The following is a 13,665-nucleotide window of genomic DNA, read 5'->3' on the forward strand; positions in this document are numbered from 1 at the left end:
GTAGCCAGTAACCATGTGTGGTGTGGAGAAACATAAAGGGCAGAGGGAGTGTGTGTTTCTCTGTGGGAGGAGAACAGAAGAAAAGGGAGGGAGAGTTGGAGAGGAGGGAGAGGAGAGAGAGAGAGCGCATATGTTTCTTCCCGCCAGTCCTACTTCCTGGCTTCATTGCTAACAAATGTCTAGATAGGCAGGGACGGACACCTTGATCTTCTGCAGATTTGCCAATGGCACATTTGTGGAAATTCCTGTCACTCCGATCCATGACACAGGCCATCTGGCGTCTCCTCAGCATTCCACAGGTCACTATCCACGTTTGTGCAGTAGAAATATGAATGATCAGTCACATAATACACATCAGTATGTGAAAACGTTTATCACATTCCATGATGGAAATTAGACACAGACTCTAGTTGAAGTTGGCAGACAACCAAGATCACGTTTGGCTCATAACACTGTGGATTATATAATTTGTGGTTATATGATGTGCATGTGATGTTCACATTTCACAGAAGTAAAAGCCAAACAAGCCTTGTTGAGCCTATGATCCTTTGTATATGAAGTCTTTAAAAAACAAGAATTTCTGAAATGGTGCAACAACTATGGATTCACTAATAGAGAGCAACTTTAACACACACACACACACACACACACACACACACACACACACACACACACACACACACTTATAAGAAGAGATAATGTAGGGGCGCAACAGCTACAGTAAAGCAAAAACAGCAGTGACAGAGCTCTCAGTAATAGAACTGGAGTATGTCACCACTAATGTAATACAAAATAGTGATCTATGAAATCAACTCATTTCAACGCTGAAGGAAGCTGCATTCATATAGACTGTCGCCATAATCCAGGATAATCCAAAATGTTACTTGGAAAAAATTCCCTTTTCCTTTTTAATATCAAGAAAAACATAATCTCTTTCTAAATGAAAATCCCTTTTTGTTCTCAATGTTTTAACAGTTTGTCATCCATCCAAATACACACATTTTTATTATTTTGAAATAAGGTCACGTGTTTCGAATTAAACTCTCCCCATTTGCAAGATGTGAAAAACAACATGATTTTGTCTTCAGTGTGCACTATCTTCAGATGATGCAAGGATTTCAGATTATGCAGGGATTACTATTCTGTTTTGCATAATTTGATTCACAGAGGAAGCCAAACAATAATGCAGTATCATCTGCATTAAATTTTATTTTGCAATTTGCTTTGCAACCTCATTAACATTAGTGGTATATTCTCTTGGTCCTTTCAAAAAGTCAGAATATTACCTCCAATACCACTTCAATGGCAAACAATGTTGTAAATGCCAGCAGTAATACCAAAGAAGGTATGCCTGATACCTGAGTTTATGGGTTGTGTTATATCACTTCAACAGCTAGTGGACAAATGGCAAACAATGTATCAGGTTCATGTTAAATATATGAATAAAACCGTGTTATTATGCATGTAAATGATTATTATCTTATATCTAGTGATTACCTATGCCTTATCAGCAAGCATGATCTGCTGTACCAAATGCCTTTAGTAATAGCCTGCATCTCACAGCCAAATTTCCTGCCATTTACCGTGTAATTTCCCATAATTTATGGTGTAACAGCTATCGGTTCTTACTGACACCTAAACGTAGGTACGATTGAAGAAAACAAAACAACGAGGAACAAGACTATTCCAGTTGGGAGTTTACAGCCTGCTGCTTGTGCCAATTTTTACAATACTTTTTTATGCATGTGTTCGGCAGGCATCACCCACACTCCAGGGATTCCTGATGCTTATGTCTTCTACTTCATTGTATCGTTTTATGTAAGAACGCATGAAGAAATGAGTGTATATTTGTGAACAATAGATCCTAGCAAACGTGTTGTTCCTGCACTGCAGCAGGCCATAGAGGGCAGGATGAACTTCCCTCTCTCAAACGCACAGCCATGGAAGGCTCGTATTGTCATACAAGGATGAAAAGCTTTCATACAGAAATGTAGCAGGGTAGACCGTGTATGGTTGTAACATGGGAAGAGTTACAAGACCAGCAATCCCACCAATTAGGGATAAGATAGGGGACATATGATCATTTTATTGTTTATCAACTTCTTCCCTAAGCCCACATGTTGGTTACTAAGGCTGGAAATAGGCATATGCATATTGTTTAGAGGAGAAAAAAATACCACCAAGACAATATTTTGTTTAGTACTTATACTAGTGCAGATAAAATAATATGATTTAAATTAAATTAACTTGTAGTTTCTCATGCAAAATGTGTTGCATTTTCCCCTTGCTAATTTCAAACCACTATGCTTGTATAGCTGGCTAAACAATATCTGACAGGGGTGGGGTGGGTTGTAACACATCTTTAAAAAAATGTTACAACCATCCCCATGCATACAACTAGGAACAGTTTCTTGATTTGAACTATTTTACAGAATGCAATGGATAAGAAAGACTGACAAAGGTCTGCCTGCCAGTGTTTTTTTAAAGCATCTGTTTAAATGCCCTTCGAAAAAAACCTGGCAAATGCCTCCACTCCTCCAACCTACCTGGTTAATACTGAGTGGGTAAAATGTGCCCTCTGCAGTCTCTGGCCCAACAAAGCCTGCACTCCTGGATTACCACTATTCATTTGTAACCATTGTGACTCTGATTAAGAGTATATACACATATACACAAACATACAGTACATTGACTTTGTTTATTAGACCAACATGTTCTTTATATGGATACATTGTAGAGAGTTTATTAAGCATTTGTGCCATTAAAGAAGTTCTAGTAGACAACTTTACACACACATTCACACAAATTCCTGAGTCAAACATAGACAGTGGTTTGAGTTATGGAGTTATGGCCTGTCTCTCTCCCCCCCCCCCCCACACACACACACACAATTCTGTGAGTTAGAGGTGCTGAAGCAAAAAGTGTTACAATCACACCTGAACTCCCGTATACATAATTTTTTATTTAATTACACAATATGTCTTTAATTACACAATATGTTTTTACATAATGTTTTAATTACACAGAACCACAAGTTGACGTTCTCCCATTCTTACTCTGTAAATACAGAGAAACAAAAGGGAATGGACTGGATTATGAAGTTTCCGTTTGTACTCTGTAAATACACAGAACAAACAAGGTATGTGCCCTTCTCCCGTTCTTACTGTTTAATTACCCTCTGAAAACAAGTGATCGTAAATACTGTCAAGCATTACAGGAGCTATCTTATTGGATAGCTAACTAGCTAGATCATAAGTGGACTAAGAACAAAGGTATCCTAGCAAACATTGCTGTACATACATATATATATATATATATATATATATATATATATATATATATATATACGGAATATGACTCATCCTTTGGTTTCTTCGCAGTTAATGACACTAGGCCTATATTTACACAATAAAAAGGCACAGACATTTATAAATGTTTTAATTCATTAATTGCTGAGAACAGACAAGGTAACTGTTGTTCCCCAACACTTATTCTGTAATAGATAGATAGAGTTTGCTGAACTAAGCAAAGCAAGGCGTACGTTGAATGTACTGAGCATGTGCAAGTCACCAAATGAATTAATTAATAGCCAACATTTTATCAGTCACTCATGAGTAATGGATAATGAAAAAAGTCACCAATTCATAACAACGCCTAAGCAATGTGAATTAATCTGATTTTTTTTCTGTAAAACACATTTGTTTTAGAAATAAGCATTGGCTAAATAGATAGTTTGTAGTGTTATCTAACGTTATCTGACTCAGCAAGAAAAGTCAGGTTACCTTTGTTCTCAGTCCACTTTTGATTTAAGTTCACTGCTAAAAAGTTCACTGCTAAAAAACTGAAATATTTCACACACAATTGCTCACTACCACCAGCAATATTTTAGCTGTCTAGTCAACTAGGGATCTGCAGACCTGTGGAGCATATGTTTGTCAACAATTTAATTAGATGCAAAATATTACAGAGCCCATTTGGGATCAGGAATAGGGGAAACGGGTGAAATCCCAGAAAAGTCTGCTCTTCTGTATCTGGCTGTGATTATTCCCTGCACATTGTGTACAGATCTATGCCGAATCACTGATAAAGTAATTCCAAACTAAAACTTTGAAAGCATATAACGTGTAACTCCATTGAGAAAGTTTGCCTGTGACACAGGTAGTTCAATGTGGTTATAAACTATTTCTAAGAAAGGGCCAATTTAGGAGAGCAGGTGAAGTTCTGTTGAACGATCTTCCATGGTCATGGCAGGCTCTGTTACAGAGGAGCTTTTTTCCCCTCTGGCAAAAACATTTCCACCCGCTCCTTTTCTCACAGAGCCAAGCAAAGCCATAAACAAAAACAGGAAGGCATGCCTGAAATGATGTGACAGGAAAGAACTCTGCATGTTATAGATTTACATAAATAGCTATGCTTTTAACCAATCATTAGAGCCAGTGAGGAATAATAGTATATATATATATATATATATATATATATATATATATATATATATATATATATATAAAACACACACATTTGATATCCATTACAAGATGTTCTTCAGCTAGTTTCGAAAGAGTTCTGAGAACAAACTGTACTTGATTCACTCCAGAATTCGATTCAGTTTAAAAAAGCACGGAGGTATCCTACACTTACATTAAAAAATTTAATTATAGTGTAAAAATTAGTTAAACATGAATATAACATGATTATAATATTGAGTTAACCAAATCTGGATCCGGACCACACCTGCTAAAAAGGGTTCTTTAATATGTAAATAATTACATTGTGTAGAAGGCTGCTGTACCAACACCATTCCCAGAGGTTTTTTGGTGGTACATTAAAAAATCAACCAAGAAAGTGATTATAAAAGTGTTATGAGGAATATTACAATGGCAGGCTCCCATCTGGCCTTCATTCCGGGGTCACTATTTTTAACCTGTTGTTTGTGGCAATGTAGACATGGACATCACACATGTTCATAATCAAATTTCCTAAGTAAAAAGGAACCTTTGGAGTCAACAACACATTTACATATTTATTCATATGGAAGTTCTGAAGACTGTTTGAATTATTTACTAACACCTTCCAGAGCCTATACAAGGTATATAGCAGATTTCAGAAAGAGTGACATGTGTTCTTACATATCCTGAAAATGCATTACACTTAGGCCCAAGTAATGCTTGCATTACATTTCAAACTTTCACAAAAAAACCCATTTACATAAATAGGCAAGAAACCCCCAAAAATAAAAACAGACAATCATATACCAAGCATACTTAACAAGTGAGAGGCATGTACATATGCTGGTAGATTGGGAGGTTATGTTCCTCCCTGCCTCAATAGGAGGTGAGAAAAGATGAGTTCAAATCAACAAACTTCTGTTACTTTCACTAGCAGGCTGTCTTGCATATGGTATAGGAAAGCTGTGAGCAGTTGGAGCAGTCCAGTGATTTGCATAAGAATCTAATGACTTCAATACCACCAGCTCAGATGTGGCTGCCAAAACCACACATGTTGCAAATAGAGTGGTTGGGTTAATGTGCTTTTATAAAGCAATTGAACACATAATTTACTTACTACTTGATTCAGATGGTACTTAGGTAGTGAGTTATTGGGTGTTGTGTTAGAGATGATGATGTTTTCCCCCCTGTTATGTGTTCACAGAAAATTACTGTCATGTAATGTAAATTGCATAGAAGTGTATGGTCCTTAAAAGGTATTTCAATCTGAAATCAGCTTCGATGCTAAGACATTGAATTACTTTACAGTGACAACATTAAATCAAGCTATGGGCTGTTTGTCCCCCAAACATGTGCAGTAACATTATTATAGATGATTTGTCACCAAGAGCATCCGCTCTGTTATTTTCTCATGTCTGAAGGAGGCACAGCGGTCAGAGCTACTAAACAGCCACTTATGGGCATCTGGGGAAGGTACCGTGCTCAGCAAGCACTGCCATTACCCTTTGACCCCAAGCTATTCCAGGTATGCAACTGTAAGGGCATGACTTTGCTGTAGATGAGAATATAAAAATCTATCTATCTATCTATCTATCTATCTATCTATCTATCTATCTATCTATCTATCTATCTATCTATCTATCTATCTATCTATCTATCATCTATCTATCTATCTATCTATCTATCTATCTATCTATCTATCTATCTATCTATCTATCTATCTATCTATCTATCTAATCTCCTTCTTTACCATTTGTGCAGTACTTAAACCATTCCAAGACAGTATAAACTCGTTCTCTCTCAGTTGCTTAACATACAGCAACTATCTGCAGCCACATTTCATTCTGATTAAAGCAAGTCACTGCCACCCAGAGGACAGCAGCAGTACACATCCAAGGCTACTGGCTGCATAGTGTTTTACAGTAGACATGCTTCTTCTGACTCTTAACATGCCCTGAAACTGTTTTTCTTGAGGTTTCCAAATGAAGCCCTTTCAGCTAATTCACTTGCTTTTTGAGCACAGACAGTGATTTACATCCAATATACTTGGGTTTTCAAATTGGCCAAAAAGATTTCCATATGCCCTGACACAGAATCGTGCACCTAGTTTAATGTTGATTCATTAACTTGGAATCAATGCCTTTTATTTGCCATAAAGGTTTATTAATTTATTAATGCCACAACTGAGTGGCAAGAGTGTGACTTAAGATTTTCAGCACAAGACCCAAATTTAATGAAGACATCATATCCCTTGTCATCATGGGGTGTTTAACCAAATGCAGCAGGTCTTCATATATCATTCTTATTACTATGCTTCATTTTCTCATCTGAACTAAGTTGGGTGTTTAACATTGCTTGGGACCTTTCACAAGTAAGAGTGATAAATAACATTAGGGTGCAGAGGTTAGAATACAGAGCCTGCTACTAAGGTTTACAAGGTCTTTTGCAAGGGAGTAGCACAAATGAAACAAACACACAATGGTACATTGGTACTTATGAAACTAGTTAATAAAAATACATGATGTCATTGAATCTAAACAATATATTAACAAAATACTAAAAATCCCTTGGGGAGCACACTTATATGTGCAATATTGGCATGTTGTCTATGTTGTTTAAACCATGAAGTCACTAATGTGCAGGGCACATTTAAAGATGGCTCGAGGCAGAAATTTACAGAGTTCCAGTCAGTTTTTTACTCTTCCATGAGAGCAAATGAAAAAAATGGGAGAAATATCTTGTTAAGACATGTCTGCTTACATCCATTTGAGTCACAGTGCTCAACAACAGCTTTTAATCAGATCTGACTCATTCTGCAGCTGTGCTCTCCTAACCTTTTGGTTCCTCTGGGCCAGAGAGACTTGACAAACACCTCTACTAAGGATTTAGACATGGCAAGTAATTACACGAACTATGCAACCTCATAAACTACTACTTGCCTTCTTGCAAAAACAGCACTCATATTGTCTAGATCAACATGCAACAGTGACGTCTACAGCATGTCATATTTTGTCATTATTTGACATAACAGAAAAATACTGTTTACACTGCTGCCTTTGTGGACTGAGACTCATCACAGGTTTATGTTTGGCAAAAAAAGTCAAGGATGCATTTTTTTTTGCTTATCAGGTAAAGAGGCATCCGCCCCTGTACTGTCAGCAGGACAAACCCTTGAAATAGTCCCACTTTAGCAGGATGTGTGACATCTCTTCAGGTCTTAGCCCAGTTCTTCAGGAGTTTTGGCCACTTTAAAGTAAAAAAAAAAAAAAAACTTACATAATGAGTGTGCGTCACAAATCCCACTTGGGCATTGATACATCTGGATGCATGGCTGTAAAGTCTGCCTTTCATAACCTGCAGAATTACATTTGCATTTACATTTTAGCAATTGTTTGCAGAAACATAAATACCCACGACTGTTCTGGGCGTTTTAAATTGATTATATGACTCTATTAGACAATCAGTAATCCAGATTAAATTTGTGTAGGTTCTTTAGGCTTGTGTATTCAGTTCCCGTGACTCTGATGATTCACCACTTTGTAATGTGGACAATAATTTAGGATGCATTAATAAAGGATACACATTTTGTCCCTGCCTGTAAATGCCTTACTGTTTTTCCGTAAACCTTGAGTTCAGACATGCTGCAGGCAGCGCTTAGATGACATGGCTAGTACAACATTGCCCACTACTGGTCATGTGTGCCAAAGCTCTGCCTGTAATAATAACTTCTGGAAAAGTCCAAAACAACAGCGTTCTAGTCATGTGAATCACGCCATCAACATCCCCGCGCCGAACGGTATAAATAGACTACCGTGCATAGCGGAGGACGCTAGTTCCAGCTGCGCATCGGCTGTGGAGAAGGGACGCGTTTCCCCGACTGGGTAAGTGCGTGCTATTTTCACAGGCAGGGGAATAGAACGATGAATGTTGTGCGCTCCGCTTGTCTGATAGGCTTATAGTGATGCGTTTGCGCAGCATGCGCAACTATTTGTTTTACCGTTTTTAACATTGCAACGTATGATGTATATAGATGAAATATATGTGTTCGTTTACGCATTTAAAAAAGCACTGTTTTGTCATGTCATGCCTAATGAAATCATGCATTAAAACACAGGCTACAAATATTCATGACCGAAAACCAAAATAAACCGTTTTCCCGATTCTGCACAGCATGACCCAGCATAAAATGATATTTGGATATTATGAAAAACGGGAGTTCACTAACTAACCCTCCTTGAGGCTTTTTCACGAATAGTTTGCCAGAGTCGTTAAATTGCCGAACTGAATCGTTTTTCGCCTGAGATAAACGCTATTGATTTTTGGATAGAGAAGCGAATTTGATGCCCTGGCCCAAACGACGGTGGCTGAGGTAACGGGGGAATAAACCGGGTCAGCTGCTGTCATAGCGCGCTCTCACTGCAGCAGAACGTCATCTTCATAATAACGCGCAAAACCCTCCGGTATTAAAGCGGGCTACCTGCAGGACAGATTTATTAAAAAAATAAATAAAAATCCCGCATCGAACATATACTTTTTCTGTTTGTCCTTAGGCCCATCAAACCAAAAACTTTGAATCACTGGTGCGATAAAAGGAAATAACAGAATATAATCCCCACAGGGTGTCAGTAGAGGCTAAATTATTGCATGGATACATTTCTCACAATAACGACAGCAGTTTGCCTTTGCTGAACCCAAATAGCCTGTTGTCCGGCCCACAAATTAATCCCGTGTTAGGTGTGCAATATATATATTTTTCTAATCACATTGAGAAAACAATAATATCTGTAGAGGGCTTGGGGGGAGCAGCTCCCCGAGCTGCTGGGGGCCTGCACCATCGTGCTGTCCCCAGCCACCAGCCTGTACTGTTCACATTTCTGTAAGGAATACAGAGGGCTGCATGCCTCTTATATAATCAGACTGCATGCTTCAAAGTTTTACATTTTTCCTGAATTAACTTAGCGCGCAGGCATTTTCCAAGCATTACAGTCAGACGTTGCTGCATGCGTAAGGGTTGGCACCAGGCCGAGGCCTGGTACAGATGAAAGCAGTACCCCACTGTCTTATCAGAATTACCAAAAAGCAAAGATATTGCATTTTGTCCTCTATTAATAGCCATATGAACACAAAGGAGCTAGGGTTCCAGTGTCTGTGCAATGATGACTTGCCCAAATGGCAAAGTAAGAAGAACCACATGCTGTTACATAATGATAATAGCTGCCCAGGTTAGCTCATGCATTCATAAAATAAAAGTCACTGTTTAGTCACTTTCACCATGACCCAATGCAATACATGAAGAAAATCATTAACTCTGATGACCCCCACCACAGATTTACTCCATAGTTTACGCCATCTCTTTTCTCTGGATTCAGAGTTTACTGAATCGGACAGCTGAACTGCTAGAGTGACGGACGATGAGGGCGTGCTGGTCAGTTCTGGGCCTCTCTCTGCTCTACGTCTCTGTTGAGTGTCTCCTCCCGCCCTCCAAGGAGGAACTCCAACGTAAGTACAATGCACCAGCTGACCATGGTGGTTCTTCACATACAAGGCAGGGCAAAATTATTTATACAGCACTTTTCATGGACAGAAGCAATTCGAAGTGTTTCAAATAAGAGAATTGCTACATACATAAGTAAAATTGTTGATTTCATTTGAAATGATAAAATGAATAAAATTGATTTTAAACAATAATTTTCAAATAGATCTAAATAAACTAGCAACTAAAAGAAATAGAAAATCAGAGATCCCTAATTGTCCTTGGGATTGTTAATACGTATATTAAAATCATAAGCAATTATATAATGGGTCCAACTCAGTAGAATTAAAAAATAAAACTTAGCTGTACATGCATCATAACATTTGCATTATACTTAGGATGCCTGTAGACAATTACTGTAGACAATTACTAGTAATATTTTTGGCACCACTTTCAGAACTGCACAGAGATAGTGAAAGGATGTAAAATCATCCACTGACAACTGTTTGCATTGGGAAAAACAATTACATGTTTTGTGCTGCACTCTCTGATCAGCAGTGTAAGCTTTAGCTTCAACATTAGATGGATGAGTGATGCTAACAGTGGTGGAAGACAAGGCTACAGAGCTGGATGTAGTTTGGCTCCAACAAAGACCCATTGCTCATTTCTGTCAGTTATATTCATGACGGCGGCTGAATTCACATATTCTCCTGACCTACCTCTGTGCGTCTCCGTTAAGCCCTCTGTCAGTAGTCTGGTGCCATACCCCACCCACAATACTCCATGTGAAGAATAGGAATGCCAGCTCTTAAACTCCAATAAAACATTTTTAGCACTGTCATTTTCTGTAGAAGTCAGCTAGAGTTGATGGCAGCTGTTCTCGCATGTCTGCAGAGATCTCCCAGTACGGTGAGAAGTACGTGGATCAGGAGATTGAGACTGCCATTAATGGGGTGAAGGAGATGAAGACGATGATGGAGAAGTCTGAGGAAGATCACAAGAAGTTTATCTCTTCCTTGGAGAAAACAAAGAAGCAGAAAGAGGTTAGAGAGGAGATACACACCATGGCCAGAAATCATTTTCGTTCTGTAATATGTTATTATATCCAGAGTTATGCAAGATGGTGTACTAGATCTGTAGCTTGTCATGCACTATAGGATGCTCTTAAGACCGCGCAGGACATGGAGGAGAAGCTGAATGAGGAGCAGAGCGTGTGTAACGACACCATGCAGGCTCTGTGGGAGGAGTGTAAGCCGTGTTTGAAGAACACCTGCGTTAAATACTATTCCCGCACCTGCACCAGTGGCTCAGGTTTGGTGGGCAGACAGGTGAGATGACATGGGCTGACCACAGTGATGCAGTCAGCATGCGAGTCTAACAGTCCTCCATGACATCTATCTTGTCCTCTATTAGGATTTTTAAAAAGATTTAAGCTATAATTCACTTAATTATTTGTCTTGAGGGAAAATGATAGTACGTCTAAATGTCTTGAGGGAAAGCAATTGTATGTCTAAACATGTGGTGCCCTCACAAAGGAAATCCAGTGAAGCGTCAACTCAGAAGCAACCATATATTTCATCTTTCTCTGTCCTTCTTTCAGCTAGAGGAATTTTTGAACCGGGTGTCCCCTTTTTCCATCTGGATCAATGGTCAGAACATTGAGACTCTGGAGAAGGAGGACCAACAGCAGAGCCAGCGCTTCCAAGACCTGGAGAGACGCTATGGTGAAGTGGCAGACGGAGTGGACAACATCTTCCTGGACAGCATGAGGGTGTTTGACCACATGCACTCACTCCACCCCTACCACTCACCCAGCATCTTCAGTAGGCCCACCCAATTCTACAGGTCCCCACTCCATGACTCAGAGTTCCATGGCTTCAGAAGCATGTTCCATCCCATGATGGAGATGGCTCGCAACATATTTGGATCATTTGGAACCTATATGGGAAGTGACATAGAATTTCCTGCTAAAGGTAATCCAGTCAAGCTTTTCTAATGTTCCAGTGCATGTGACATGATAGCAGGGATGTGATGTGTGGTCTGAGTTTGTGTGGTGTGCAAAATGGCCGTTTCTACCGATAGATGTAATTGCATTTGCCCGCGTTATGAGAGCACAGATCTTGCCCGTTTGTCCTTATTTGACAGAGGGCAGCGAGAACGAAGATGTTGTCATAACTAAGCCATTTGGGGATGATAAAATGACCTGCAGGGAGATCCGCCGCAACTCTGCAGGCTGCATAAAACTTCGAGAGGAATGTGAGAAATGCAAGGAGATCCAGCACATTGGTGAGCTTGGGGTCAAAGTCATTACAAAAAATGAACATACTGAGACGTTTGAGTTATTCTTGTACTGATGAGACACTTTCAAAAAATGTAAATCACAGTAGTTTATATTTAGTAATGCTTGTCTTTTAATTCCATGTATTAGATATTGATAGTCAAGCTTCAGATTGGCCAATACTGGTTCTTTTCTATAGATTGTTCTGGAAAGAAGCCACTGGAAGGCCCTCTGAAGGAGGAACTGGAAAAGGCTCTAGCCCTGGCGGAAAGATTTACCCAGGAGTACAATAAGCTCCTGAAGAGCTTTGAGGAGGAGATGTTGAAAACATCTGAGCTGCTGGACTCATTCAACAAGCAGTTTGGCTGGGTGTCCTCATTGGCCAATCACACCAAGAGTGAGGATGGTATCTTTAAGATCAAAGTGGTAAGCCTTATTTGAACGTAAGCTTATTTAAATCCAACAATTCCTGTTTAAGGAAAACCTAGAGTCAATTTTTCTTGAAAGTTAAAACACCAAATTGAAATGAGGTTCCATTTAATCTGTCATTTTCTTAGCACACAGCAAAGGCTTCTCTAGCAAAAGTGTGAACATTTTCTCATTACATTCACTCATTTTTTTCCACACTTTTTAAAACAGTTGACACAGATGTCACTGAAAAACATAAAACATCATTGGATAACTGAGTAAAACAAGAAAAACAGTGAGAGCTAAATGCCTTTGACATGCTGACTGTCTTGGAATGTTTTAATTAGTGACTTAACTGAACAAGCGTAAGAGAGAAAGTCAAGCTAATGAAGTAATCTAAACACTTTTTGGTTTAATAAAAAAGGTCAAATCTAGAACTTCGGAGGACCCAGAGAAGCAAGGTGACACCAACGTATCAGTCAAACTGTTTGATGAGCCAGAAATGAGTTTCATTGTGCCAGGGGACATCCCATGGAATGACCCCAAGTTCTCAGAGATGGTGGCAAAGGAGGCTCTGGACCACTACAAACAGATGATTGTGTGGGTATTCTAGAAATTTCTGCAGAGAGATGCACAAAAACACTGCATTCATTCTTTTTTTGGGGTTATGTCAAATCATTTAACAGCTTTCTTTTCCCCTCCTTTTAGTTAAGTGAAGAGCAAGAGTCCAGGCTGGACATTCTGTCAAGGAACTGACAGAAACGGCTTCACAAGTCACTGAAAAATGTACTAAGCATTAATCACTCGAAATACCGAAAGCCGTTCTACATATTTAGCTGGATATCCTCTAGCATTATTTCTGCTGTATGATCCTCTTCTAACCATCAAAAAAAGACCCTCAGGAGATTGTATGAAAATAAATGTGCTTCTAGAAATAGCCAGCTGTACACTTACAAAAATGTTAATAAAACATGTAAAGGAGTCCAGTTACTCTTCTTTTCCATATAAATTGTTTCATTGGATAAGCAGATCATAACCTTGGTCTTCAGACGAACATGATT

The 13,665-nt window shown here is 39.0% G+C and overlaps 1 protein-coding gene across 1 annotated transcript; it reads left to right on the forward strand.

Moving 5' to 3' along the window:
- Positions 1-8,202: 8,202 nt before the first annotated feature.
- clu (clusterin) lies at positions 8,203-13,585 on the forward strand. The gene is made up of 9 exons (XM_026998321.2): positions 8,203-8,326; positions 9,815-9,944; positions 10,813-10,961; positions 11,076-11,246; positions 11,519-11,891; positions 12,064-12,204; positions 12,396-12,622; positions 13,029-13,204; positions 13,313-13,585. The coding sequence occupies exons 2-9, from the start codon at positions 9,857-9,859 to the stop codon at positions 13,314-13,316; spliced, it is 1,329 nt and encodes a 442-aa protein (XP_026854122.2). The 5' UTR covers positions 8,203-8,326; positions 9,815-9,856; the 3' UTR covers positions 13,317-13,585.
- Positions 13,586-13,665: the final 80 nt, after the last annotated feature.

This window comes from Electrophorus electricus, chromosome 3, assembly GCF_013358815.1.
Source record: "Electrophorus electricus isolate fEleEle1 chromosome 3, fEleEle1.pri, whole genome shotgun sequence".
In the NCBI taxonomy this organism is placed as follows: domain Eukaryota; kingdom Metazoa; phylum Chordata; class Actinopteri; order Gymnotiformes; family Gymnotidae; genus Electrophorus; species Electrophorus electricus.

Coding starts and splice junctions, on each gene's coding strand:
- clu (XM_026998321.2), top strand. CDS start 9,857: ATGAGGGCGTGCTGGTCAGTTCTGGGCCTCTCTCTGCTCTACGTCTCT. Junction 10,962..11,075: donor AAACAAAGAAGCAGAAAGAG/GTTAGAGAGGAG, acceptor CATGCACTATAG/GATGCTCTTAAGACCGCGCA. Junction 11,892..12,063: donor CATAGAATTTCCTGCTAAAG/GTAATCCAGTCA, acceptor CTTATTTGACAG/AGGGCAGCGAGAACGAAGAT.